Genomic DNA, 12,858 nt, shown 5'->3' with positions numbered 1-12,858 from the left:
TTCATTACATTTTAAAATTATTATTTTAAAAGAATATTTGCAAAAAAAAAAAGATATATGAATTAAAAAAATAAAACACTCGGATGCCAGTTTTAATGCAAAACTCAGTATCAGACAAAGTTTCGACAGATTGGTATTTTATTTCATAAGAATAATGTATATTTATAATGCAATGCTAATCAACACAGCCTTTAATCACAATACAGAATACTACAAAATAATATGTGAACCATGCTGGCAAAATGAGTTGGAATTCGCACAGGCTAATTTCGAGCTACAGGCAAAACAAGGAGGAAAAAAAAAACGAAAAAAAAAAAAACGATCGAATTTGAGGTTTTCACAAAAATGAGTTAATTAATCCCCCATCTAGCGATACCAATTTTTCAAATAGTAATTAAACATCTAAAAGTATCTTTATTTGTATGTTTTCTGAGAGGAGTACCTTTCCTTTGTCAATGAAAAATGATGTTTTTCTCTGCTTGCTTCACCAATTTTGCTTCCCCTCAGTACAAGAGTTTGAACCAATGAAATGTGACAAATCGATCTTACTCAAGCTAACTGACAGATCCAAAGCGTGCGCACAAAAATGCCTCAACAGCACGCGATCCTGATATACACACAAACAGAATTACAGTACTTCAAAATATTGAAGTAAAATATTTAAAAATGGTTGAATATACATTTTTCCTATAGATATTTGGTTTTGATGAGGTGTGTGCGCAAAATTACGTGTTGTTAACAGAGATTTTAAGGTATGGTTGCTAGGTGATTATAACTCGATTTCTCTCAAAATTGACTTTGCTGACTCTATCGACTTCAGTCATTTGTTCTCCGATTCCCAAAAAATCATACATCATTTTGAAGGTTTTGTAATAGAGATTGTGAAAATAACTAACTCATTTTTGAAAATTTGCTCATTGCTACTCATTTTGCCAACACAGGTCACATATACTCAAAATTTTAGAGTCATCATCTCTATATTTGAAATAAAACATTATCGGGGTTGTGGCTTTAGCTGCACTGCATTTCTAGACAGCAACAAGGCCAATTTCATTTTTTCCCCATAACGACCTACAAATAAAGTTCTAATAACTTCACAACACATTTAAGCCCTTTCTAAGTTTTGTTCTTGATTACGATAATTCTGACTTGATGACAACAAACTGTCTGCTGTCACGCTTACGCTTGTAGTGCAAAGGCTTCATAAACTGTATATATTTTATTTTGGATATGCCATTTCTTTTTCTTTTTTTTCTTTTTTTTTTCAAAAGGTGTGGGAAGGCTAACAATGCAGTCCACTGCTGTGTCCTGCTGTTGTGGTATAAATGTAAATTACATGTCACATCCTTATGTACACACTAATAAACTAATGTGAACACCTGATAATCATCTGTCATGTTTAGGAACAGAAGACCTTAATAGCAGTTGTAGTATATCTAATGCTATACATTGAGACATCAAGCAGACTCGTTGTTCTGACATTACTCATTGAGAAGATAGATTTGATCATTAGTTGAATTTCTTTGAGGTCCTTCAGTTTCTCAGCCCACACACACCCACCTGCCAGACTCCAATGACTGCGTTGGCCACCAGAATGAGCAGGATGACAATAGGCTCAACAAAAGCTGTGGTCGACTCCTCCCCATCCTCAAACAGTGCCAACACCTAATGAACAAACACAACATAAATTACTCCTACCTTATATTCAAAGTTCAGTTCTGTTCAGGTTACTGAAGTGAGAATTCAAGTATTTAATAATATTCTGGGGGAAGAAATATTTATGCACAGTACACACACACACACACACTACAGTTCAGTTTACTGTTCCATTCACTTTCTTAAGTAAGAAATTAATACTTTTATTCAGCAAGGATGCACTGAATTGAGCAAAAGTGTCAGTAAAGACATTTATAATGTTACAAATATTTTCTATTTCTATTTCTGAAGACTGGAAAAATGCAGAAAATTCCACTTTGTCATCAAAGGAATAAATTACATTTTAAAATATATTCAAATAGAAAACAGTTATTTTAAATTGTACACATTAAAAGTCACAATATTACTGTTTTTAACTATTTCTGGTCAAATAAATGCAGCATTGGTGGGCAAAAAAGACTTTAAAAAAAAAGTGTTGGCTGGGAAAGTAAATATTAGTTTTAATACATCTACTAAGAAATAATTTTTGTTGAGCCCTTAACCTGACAGCACTGCTTTTAAATAAATAGTACAATAAACATCAGGCTCTGTCTCTTATGAAACAAAATACTGGATCATTCCACACCCATTACAAATATTCCAGGGAAATCATGCCATCAGGTACATGCCCCGGGCAGATATGTGGGAGTTCGGGGTGGGAGGCATTTTCAGAAAAATCCTGAGTTACCTTAGAAGCTAAAAGCAGCAATATGCATGATAAGGTAAATATAAAGCGTAAATCCCATTGGAATGGAATGTGACGGCTTGATTTTTGCAAATCGCAGAGACGGCCTTGAAGTTCATTACTTTCTGACAGTGTTGATCTGTTCAACTTCACATCAGAGATTGAAACTCCAGAAAAGCCTGGCGTGAGATGACCTGAAATATTTGTTAAATGGCACTACAAGCCAACAAATTCTTTAAAAGGATAGTTAGAGGGAGCCAAAATGTGGATGTCTTAAAGAAAAAAAATGAGGAGTTTGCATGTTGTCCTCCAATTTCATATTATCCATTCATACGGCACACTCTCTCCTTCCACCTAATTCTGAACAACTTAGATACAGATCAGTCATAAATAGTCTGTCTTTAACCTTTCATTACAAACTAATGGATCCCACACAGAGGCTTCTTTAAGTCACTGAGTAACCGTGAAATAAGATGGGCAGGCGAATGAGGGCAGAGAGAATGCAGAGACCAAAAATAGTCAAAGAGGCAGAATGAGAAAGCGATGAAGAGCAAAAAGGCCATAAAACAAAATGGGTGGAAAGATGACAATTACTGAAATATTGAGCAAAACCACACAGATGAGCGGCTTAGAGTTTAGATCACAAAGCTCAGCTAAATCCTGTCAAGTCATGGCTCTGGGCGGTTTGTCTAACTGAAGTCTATTCACTCATAAATATCTGTGGACTGTAGATACTCTTTGCATTCCCTCAGTTTTTACACAGAATACAAATGGACTGACTAGATTGTTTCAGCTTACAAAAATGGCATACAAACTATTATTAGTTTGAACATTTTTACAAGTCAGCAAAATTTCTTTTGTGGTACACAAAAGATGATGTTTTGAAAAATATCTGTTTTTTTCCCCCCATTCAGTAAAAGTCGGTGTCAAAAAACCCCACTGACTTTCACAGTATGAGCAAAAACAGCTGAAACATTCTTTAAAGGGAGTGTTCACCCAAAAAAGAAAGTTTGATGTTTATCTGCTTACCCCCAGGGCATCCAAGATGTAGGTGACTTTGTTTCTTCAGTAGAACACAAATGATGATTTTTAACTCCAACCGTTGCCGTCTGTCAGCCATTTAATGCATGTCAATGGGAACTTCATCTATAAGAGTCAAAAAAACATGCACAGACAAATGCAAATTAAACCCTGCGGCTCGTGACGACACACTGATGTCCTAAAACATGAAACGATTGGTTTGTGCGAGAAACCGAACAGTATTTATATAATTTTTTACCTCTAATACACCACTATGTCCAACTGCCCTGCGCATCCGGTTAGTGAGGTCTGATCGCACTCTCATTGAAGCAAAGCGTGAGACATCAGTTCCGTCATCAGAACGCTCACTAACCAGATGCGCAGGGCAGTTGGACATAGTGGTGTTTTAGAGGTAAAAAAATTATATAAATACTGTTCGTTTTCTAACACAAACCGATCGTTTCGTGTCTTAGGACATCAATGTGTCGTCACGAGCCACAGGGTTTAATATGGATTTGTCTGTGCATGTTTTTTTAATTCTTATAGATGAAATTCCCATTGACACCCATTATACGGCTGACAGACGGCAACGGTTGGAGTTAAAAATCATAATTTGTGTTCTACTAAAGAAACACAGTCACCTACATCTTGGATGCCCTGGGGGTAAACAGATAAACATCAAGTTTTTATTTTTGGGTGAACTATCCCTTTAAAAGCATCTTCTTTTGTGAAAAGCAAATCATACAGGTTCTTAGCACATTTAGCTGTGGTCAATGGTCAAATGCTCAAATGCTCAAACTGATCCAGTCACTGCCATCTTTGGATCAGTTTGACCATTGAGCACACCAAGATTAGTACTGACAAACAGGAATTTGAGGTTTCAGAATCCGATGGCACACGCAAACTCTCAACTTCACTGTTTTTGAACTTTTGAACTTTGTAATGTAAAAAGTAAAGTGAATATTATACCACAAACATAAATAAAATGCAATTTCATGCCATCATTACCTAAAAGCTTTTCGTAGTGAGCAAAATATGTCCTCAGGACAGGTTTCTGGTAGAATTGGGACATAAATTGCATCATTCATAACTTCTCACCCTACTCTTGGAAGCAAAAAACTCTTAAAAAGAAAAATGCCTCACAGCAGGTACACTCTATACCATTTAAATATAGGAAGGCTATCCATTGTTCAGTTGACCATTTCACTCATCACATGTGGTAAATGACATTAAACTGATGTACATTCTGCCAGAGGTCTGCTGAAGCCATGACTGATACTACGGAGAGTGCTGTACACCAGGAATGTGCAGACGACAAGATAACGTAGAGATACAAAAGTATTAAATAGCTGAAATGAAAGAATGAAAAACGAAAGATGACAGAAAAGGAAGGAAAAGCTCATCAATACATGGGTTTCAAAGACGTCACTTCCGCTATGCCCGCCGCCATATTTGTGACCGGTCACAGCTGCGCGCCCTGTTTAAGTCTATGGTGACAGCAGCTACAACTACCAGAGGAAGGCCAACAAAACGCTTTCAGAAGGTTCACAACAAGTTTACAATATATCTGGGATATGTGGTGCAGTTAGCCTACAAATTTATTTGATTTATTTGAAAATATTGTGAATTCTAGTTGCTGTGTTTCGGCGTGTTGTTACAGGATGAACAAATTCACGACACCAGCTGACTACATTACTTAGTTCAAGTACATGCGTGCATGATTTTGTGCAAATATAAGTTGTAACTTTGTGTATATCTTGTATAAATATATATGAATTACCCTATATAGGATGTGTCCCGTTGAGTTAATTAACCTTCTAGCAAAGCGCTTCAGTTTACGGGTGTTCATTCAGCGCACGCAGGTCATATGATACTGTTATCAAAATGAGATGATTTGAGAAAAAAAAAAATCTGTTATTGTTCATGATCCTTATTATTAATCAAACCATGTGTTGATGAAAATAATACTAGAACAATATAAGAGCCAGTTATTAAAAATAATGCATTCACTTTCTAAAAGAAATATTAAAGTTTTAATATTAGCCTACTGTGTAGTAACGTTAAACATTTTAATGCCTTAATCATTGCTGTTTGAGCTGCGCACGCTGAAGCTGAAGAGAATAAAAAATCCATAAACTGAAAGTTAATTAACTCAACGGAACACATCCTATATAAAATAATCCAGATATTAATACAAAATAAAAATAATATTACAACTAGTATTTGCACAAAATCACGCACAGATGAACTTGAAGTATGATGAAATTGAAACTCTGAAACACAGCAAATAAGCCCAAATAATTCACAACGTTATTTTACAAGTATATACGATTATAATATCATGTATAAGAAGAAGACAGTCCCAATCATATTAATGTTTTGTCTTACTTTTTGAGCGCTCGCGCTGAAGCTATAGATGATCATCAGCTCTGTGGGTTATTTACCACAACGAAACACATCCTTTATGAGAATAATCAGATATTTTTACTTAATAAAATTAATACGTTTTATCTGTACAAAATGACGCGAATGCACAAGTGAAGTTTGAACAAGTTATGTAATCGATGTTTAACTCAGTCGACGCGCTCTTACCACAACAACACGCTGAAACAACAACACAGAGAATTCACAACATTTTATTACAATAGTGTTCTCGTTATAATGTTATGTAAATGACAGTCCCAGCAGTTATTAATGTTGTGCATTGCTGTTTGGCTGCCAGTGGTGTGGTCCCTTCTGAATGAAGCCAATAATTCTGCCGATCTAACTACTTTGGGATCAAATAAATTTGTAGTTCTGACGACTGTTGAAACGGCTAACAGCACCACATATCCAAGATATATTATAAACTTGTTGTGAACCTTCTGAGAGCGTTTCGTTGGCCTTCCTCTGGTAGTTGTAGCTGCTGTCACCATAGACTTTAACAGGGCGCGCAGCTGTGACCGGTCACAAATATGGCGGCGATAGAATACAGTGACGTCACATGAAACCCATGTATACAGAAACAATACAGCTAGTTATCTGAAATGAACTGAAATGAAAATAGACAATCATTCTGGGTGTCTTGGGACCAGCAGTCGCATGGCTGCACATGTACTGTAGATCTGTTTGTTTCCATCCAATGGCTTTTATTCCCAGCACATGCTGTTCTAGGATGAGTCAGGCTACCATACCCTCATAATAACACTTGTTTCAAAACAAAAAACAAAAAAAACACTACATTTTTGTCTACACATCTTCCCTGTCGCTTAGATACCAATAGCTTTGTTCTCATAACATGCAAAGAAGTCAGGAAAGATGAATGCTAAAGATTTTAATATATTCAAAAAGGCACACAAATGAGTTCCAAGACTGGGCTGATCTCCCCAGAGTATTTCCATTGCACCATAGCATTTGACCAGCAGACAAACACACACACAGAGCTTTCTGGGAGGTCTAATGCAATATTTTTTATCATTTTCAAGTGCTCCACAGGATTCCAGTGGTCGGAAGACTGGTGCTCGCCTCATAGAATTTAACCATGGTTAAAAAGACAATAAAAGTACGGATGAAACACACAATGATAGATGACATTAGCAGAGCTCCAAAAGCTGACGTACTTGAGGAAGACTCTGAGCACAGATGTATGGAAACAAAGAGTATGTACACAAAGACCAAAGCTAATGTGTGTTTTTGCTGAAAAAACAAGAGTGTCTGATTACCCGTTCCACTGCATGTGCACAGCACACTCATATATTACACGGTTATATTACTCTCACAGATCGGCGGGGGGCTGGAGAGGTTCGTCCGTGGCCCCTGTTGCTACTTGAAGTCAGACGGAAAGTTCATAAAAAGGTATATTCATAAAAGCCAATAAGAGAGGAGCATGATAGGCTGAGACTTTTACCCTGGGCTTTAGAAGACATATGCTTTTGCTGTTTAGGATTAGCTTAAAGTGGATAACACTTTACTGTGCCTCTACAGGGGTAATGCTTGGCTCAGGGTTTTTGATTTAATATTACTGTTTATTATTATTATTATTATTGAACTTTACTTTTATTTATTTTTAAATTAAAGACATCTTATATATATATATATATATATATATATATATATATATAAAATGAAAAACGTAATGAAAAACGCAGTTCCATTTTATCACAAAAAAAAAAAAAGACTCTTGGAAAGTCTGGAGTCCACAGCAACACAATCAATATATCATAGCATTAGGATAGCCTATCTACATACTATACATGCTGTATAAATAAGAATGATTTCTGAAGAATCATGTGACACTGAAGACTGGTGAGATAACTGCTGAATATTAAATTTGAAAATATATTAAAATAGAAAACAGTTATTTAAAATTGTAATATTTCACAATACAATTGGTTTTACTGTATTTTTGATCAAATAAATGCAGAATTGGTGAGCATAAGAGACTTCTTTCAAAGACGTTAAAAAAAATTGTACCGAGCGAGCACAAACTTTTGATCGAGTTTTGCTCGACTTTTGATTAGCTGTGGCTCTTTAACTAGGAAGAATTTACAAAAAAAAATTCTCAGAGAGGATTTCAGTGAGTTGAGAGGGTGGGATGGCTGTTAGACTGCTGGCACTATTCTATTTTTAGAAAATATACCTTATTATAACTTTCAGATGATTCGAGTCTCTAAATTCATCCCATGTCTCACACATTTTTTTTTTTTCTGCATCTCACACCATAATCAGTGCATTTTTAGGATGGCATTTCAATTTAAAAACAGTTCAACTTTTAAAAACAAGTCTTCAGTGTTCATTTCCATTCTGTTGTTCTCTATCTACATAAGAGTTCGTCCTACTGCACAGTATGTGAACGACCCATATCCAATGTCTGGTAGACCATCGAATTATACAGTGCTTCCTTAATCGAGTAATCAATTATAAAAGTATGCAGTTTTGTACATATCTAATTCAAATACTTATATCTGATGTAACACTATTGAGACTAACTACTCTACCAATCCTGCAGGTGATAAACGTGCAGCACTAAAGATGATCAACGCTTTCTTTCCCAGGTCTAACTGAAGAGAGTGCCGAGTGCACATCTAGTTTCTTTGGAGTTTGCTGACATGGTTTGTGGACAAGTGAGCTTTGACTTTAAGCCACCTCATTCATTTACCTGTGTTCTCTAGATCCACAGAGCAATACACCAAGGTAAATGACCTTAAGTCACACAAATGAGTCCAGGTGAAGGTTTTACATATATCATTTGACTACAAAAGGCAGATTTTTAAAAATGAGAAGGGAAGATTAAAAAAAATCCCTCTCTCACTTACGCACTCTGTTCATTGACAATCATTTAGTGAAATTTGAGGTTTAGTTCACCAATACGCAAACTGGTTGTGATAGATGGTGGCGGAAACTCATTCTGTCTAGGGTTCTGAATTACCTCACCTACTGCATGAACTATACCTGTTATAAAACTTCTGGTGGGTTCTGGCTGTCATACTAATTATTGTGCTGGGAATAAAATGAACCACATCTGAACCAGAGAGAAAGTCACTTACAAAAGACACGCAGGCTGCCAGCAGCAGAATCCTCACCAGGAGGTCCTCAAACTGCTCCACCACCAGCTCCCACAGAGATTTACCTGTAAGAGACAGATATGAGAATGAGAGACAGACAGATAGAAACAAATATTTCAAAATATCCAATGACAACTGGGTCTTAGGTTAACTTTGCACTAGGACACTGGGAAACCACTGCACACAGCTTTAATGCAATGCATGTGTTTGTGCATATGTGTATATGGCAAGTCTTAAAGTTTACCCCTCTCTAGTAAAACAGAATGACTGAGCCCGTGCTAACGGTGCAACCCATAAAGAGAGAGCAGTAACAACATGATGGAAAGATCAATATTTACCTTCTTCGGCTGGGAGCTCTGTCAGTCAAAACACGGCGAGGGAATCCGTAGTGGAATGAGAGGCAGGGTGAGAGAGACAGAGAGAGAGAGAGAGAGAGAGAGAGAAAGAGAGGACAAAACAGAGGGCATTTTGTTAGAAAGGCTATATGGTAAAAACGTTAAAAAATGTTTCTATTACATTCTCACTGCAATGCCTGTGATGGTGAAAATTGTTTTCATTTTCTATCTGAATGTTAAACACATAGAGACACACAGCACAATGCTAAACTAGAAAATTACAGATTAGCCTAGACAATTATTGATTTAGGATTAATGGACTTCTCTCTGCAGAATAGATAAGAACGCTTTTTTCAGTATCGGAGACATTCTCTAGAAAGATTCCTACACTGCAAAAAAGGCAGTTTTACCTTTTCAGTCATCTACCACTCACATCTACCACTCATACTGTCTATCTTGCGTTGTGATGTAACGGAAGCAGTGATAGATCTTTTCTTCTGTATTTTGACATACATCCAAGAAAAAAAAAAAAAGAAAAAAAAAAAAAATCAAGGACGGGGACATATCCATCAGTTGATTGGATAGAGGTAGATCTGAATGCAGGCTTGAGGTCAATTTTAAGAAAGGGGCGGGCAAAATGATTGGAGAAGTCCTGCATGACACCAGAGATAAGTTTGTTGTTTCACTGTATGGCAGAGTTCTGATACCAAGGTTCAAAATTGCGAACATTTTGGTTGCATAGGCTCCTGAAATTTAATCTGTGCGACCACAAAATATATTTGGCAGCATTTGTGCGAATTCAAATAATTGCTGAGGTGCGACCTGTTTTCATTCTCTACAAAATGTTCGCAAATTACTGCACAGTGTGTGCCTGCTGTGAGCTGATACAATGAGCGGTCCACCGTTCTATCACATGACCAATTAAACTTCATCTTTACATTGTTAACTTTAAGACAGATTTTAGGTTGGTTAAAATTAGCCTGCAATCACTCCCTTCCACTGTGCTCCATTGTCACATGTCACACACACACATATATACATACATATATATACAAAACATTTTAGTTGTGGTGCTCCTAAATTTTTGCTGGTGATCCTAACTTTATGAAGTTGGGAGCACCAGTGCTACCAAGCAAAAAAAATCATTTCGAGCCCTGACATTAAAGGTCCCGTTTTTCGTGTTTTTTTTTTAAGTTTGATTGTGTTTATAGTGTGCAATATAACATGTGTTCATGTTTCGCGTGTAAAAAAAAAACAGTATTTTTCACATAATTTACTTATCTATATACTGCTGTTTCCACTGTCATAAAAACGGGCTGATGACTTCCTAGTTCTAAGAAGTCCCTCCTTCAGAAATACGTAACGAGTTCTGATTGTGCCAGCGGTTCCTGTGTTGTGATTCGACAGCAGCTTAGCGCACCCAGCCATAGAGACGGCTCTGAGCGCACCTTGCCCGGAAAGGTCACGCCTCTTACCATAACGTGTGCTGCACATAGTTTTACATGTGGATTATAATTTTCGGGAACCGAGTTAAACATAAATTGTAACCATTGATCTCTAAGTACAGCGTCCCTGGGAAGGCCAAACAAAGGTGACTGGACTGCGGGATGAAAATAACAGCATTTCGACGACATGGCGACAAACACACTCTACAAATGCAACTCTTATGTATTCCTGTGGGCGGAGGTTAGTCAAAAAACTGTTTTAGTGATGTCATTAAAGAAGGAAGGAAGTAGAGGGATGTAGTCCAAACTGGCCGTTCGATGTAGGCGACTTCTGTTAAATAAAATATCTCGCTTGGCATTGAACTTTGAGCTTTAAAATTTTACAGATTTTATTTATACTCTAACAACAACATTACACACTAACTAAAGTTTGAAACATGGGATCACAAAGAACGGGACCTTTAAAAATGATTTGATTTTAAAAAGTTTATTATAAAAACGTATTATTTTTTTCCCCAAAATGCAATAAATCCATGTCACTTTTTTTCAAAATGCAATTAATCCATCAATATAAAAGTTATTTTTCAAATTGAAAATACACAACAAAGTAAGTTGATTCATATACATGACAGAGTCTCAACTTTGCCAATATTTATCTTATATACAGGCATTTTACTAAAAATACATTCAGCCGTCGCTCCCAAAATGAATCTTGTTAATGTTATAAATTATTTGTCATTACCGATTAAAGAGTATCTGGCGCCACCGCACGGTTAAATAAACACATTTGCCGAGTACATTGGTATTAAAAACGGCTTTTAAAAAAGCCTTCAATGTTTACAGTGGGTGGAATGGAGCGCTGTGATCGGTTGAGCGGATATATCGCGTTCTGCAGAGAAGGGAGACTGGCGTTTGTCGCGTTTTGGGAAGAAAGGGAGAAAACATGACAGAATAACACAACGGATATCGCATTTTGCGCAAAATTAATGAATGACTTTTCAATGCTGACCAGATACAATACTGATTTTGGTGGAAACTCAATTTTTTTGAAAATGCCGTTTATCGCGTTTTGGAACCAAACTCTTCATATATATTTATATATAAAAAAAAAAAAAAAAAAAATCTTTCAATTTTTTTTTAGAAAATCAAATCCATTCAAAATAATATGGCTTCTTTGAGCTTCTAGAGTGATGTAATAAAATCCACAGCAGGTACATCAGCATACGGCCTGTCAAATGTAAATTGTAAAACACTGTACACAAAGAATATCATCTGGGGTGGAAAATGTACAGATGGACCACCAACTGTGATGGCGTTTGTTTAGTGAATGTGCTTCCTCTCTCGAAGATGGAGAATTTCATGAAACAAACATATCTGGCATTGTGAACGAGTCATACGACTTAGACGCGCTCTGTGGCCTACACACTGCTGTTTAGTCAGTTCTAGAAGATTCTCAAGTCAGAGCGTGTGGGAGCCGAAGAGCATGTGGAGAGTGGGAGGGGGCGGAGCTTCACAGACCTCTCTCTCACACACACGCACATCATAATTACAACACAGATGCCCTCTTTGTCAAGGCTCCACTCTGAAATCTTGTGGATTTTCAGCAGTTTAGCATGCATGTCTGTCTATGAGGTGGTAAATGAGGCCTCATTAGCAATTCACACTGACGTTGCTATAGGTGCAATTACGGCTTGCTATCTGACCGTCAAAGGTTTTCATTAACTAATCACAATTTCTGATATCGCTTGACAAAAGGTACACAAAGTGGACAAGAACATTTGTTTCTGGGAGACTGTTCATGAATGGACCAAAGAGAAAGCACAATGGAAAATCCTTGGAGCCGATTCAAAAGATAGTGAGAGAAAATACAGGGTGTTCCTGAATTCCAACGAGCATGTGTTTGTGTGTACTTGGGTCAAGATTAGCCTTGTGTTGTGCAGATACAATCAGGAGTTTCACTGCTGCGCACTGGGAAAGCCTGCATTCATATCAATTCTGATAACCAAGAGAAACATAGGTTGCACTGGCCTTTGTCTCATACTTGAAGTTACAGAAAGGGGGCTTCCCTGCCTCAGTGAGACAAACACATGACTCCTTTCCTCTCATTTTCTATTAACTCAATTTTTGTCTCATAA

The 12,858-nt window shown here is 36.9% G+C and overlaps 1 protein-coding gene across 2 annotated transcripts in view; it reads right to left on the bottom strand.

Moving 5' to 3' along the window:
• The window catches only part of atp2a3 (ATPase sarcoplasmic/endoplasmic reticulum Ca2+ transporting 3), a 67,925-nt gene that overhangs the window by 38,605 nt on the left and 16,462 nt on the right, over positions 1 to 12,858 (bottom strand). For both annotated transcript variants that reach the window (XM_048187801.1, XM_048187800.1), the window contains exons 2-4: positions 9,282 to 9,299; positions 8,926 to 9,008; positions 1,561 to 1,665 (exon numbers count right to left, since the gene is read on the bottom strand). In XM_048187801.1, coding sequence (XP_048043758.1) covers positions 1,561 to 1,665; positions 8,926 to 9,008; positions 9,282 to 9,299 — 206 coding nt within the window. The remainder of the gene's footprint in view (positions 1 to 1,560; positions 1,666 to 8,925; positions 9,009 to 9,281; positions 9,300 to 12,858) is intronic.

The sequence above is a fragment of the Megalobrama amblycephala genome, linkage group LG4 (assembly GCF_018812025.1).
Source record: "Megalobrama amblycephala isolate DHTTF-2021 linkage group LG4, ASM1881202v1, whole genome shotgun sequence".
NCBI lineage: Eukaryota > Metazoa > Chordata > Actinopteri > Cypriniformes > Xenocyprididae > Megalobrama > Megalobrama amblycephala.
This window is presented reverse-complemented; position numbering and strand designations above follow the sequence as displayed.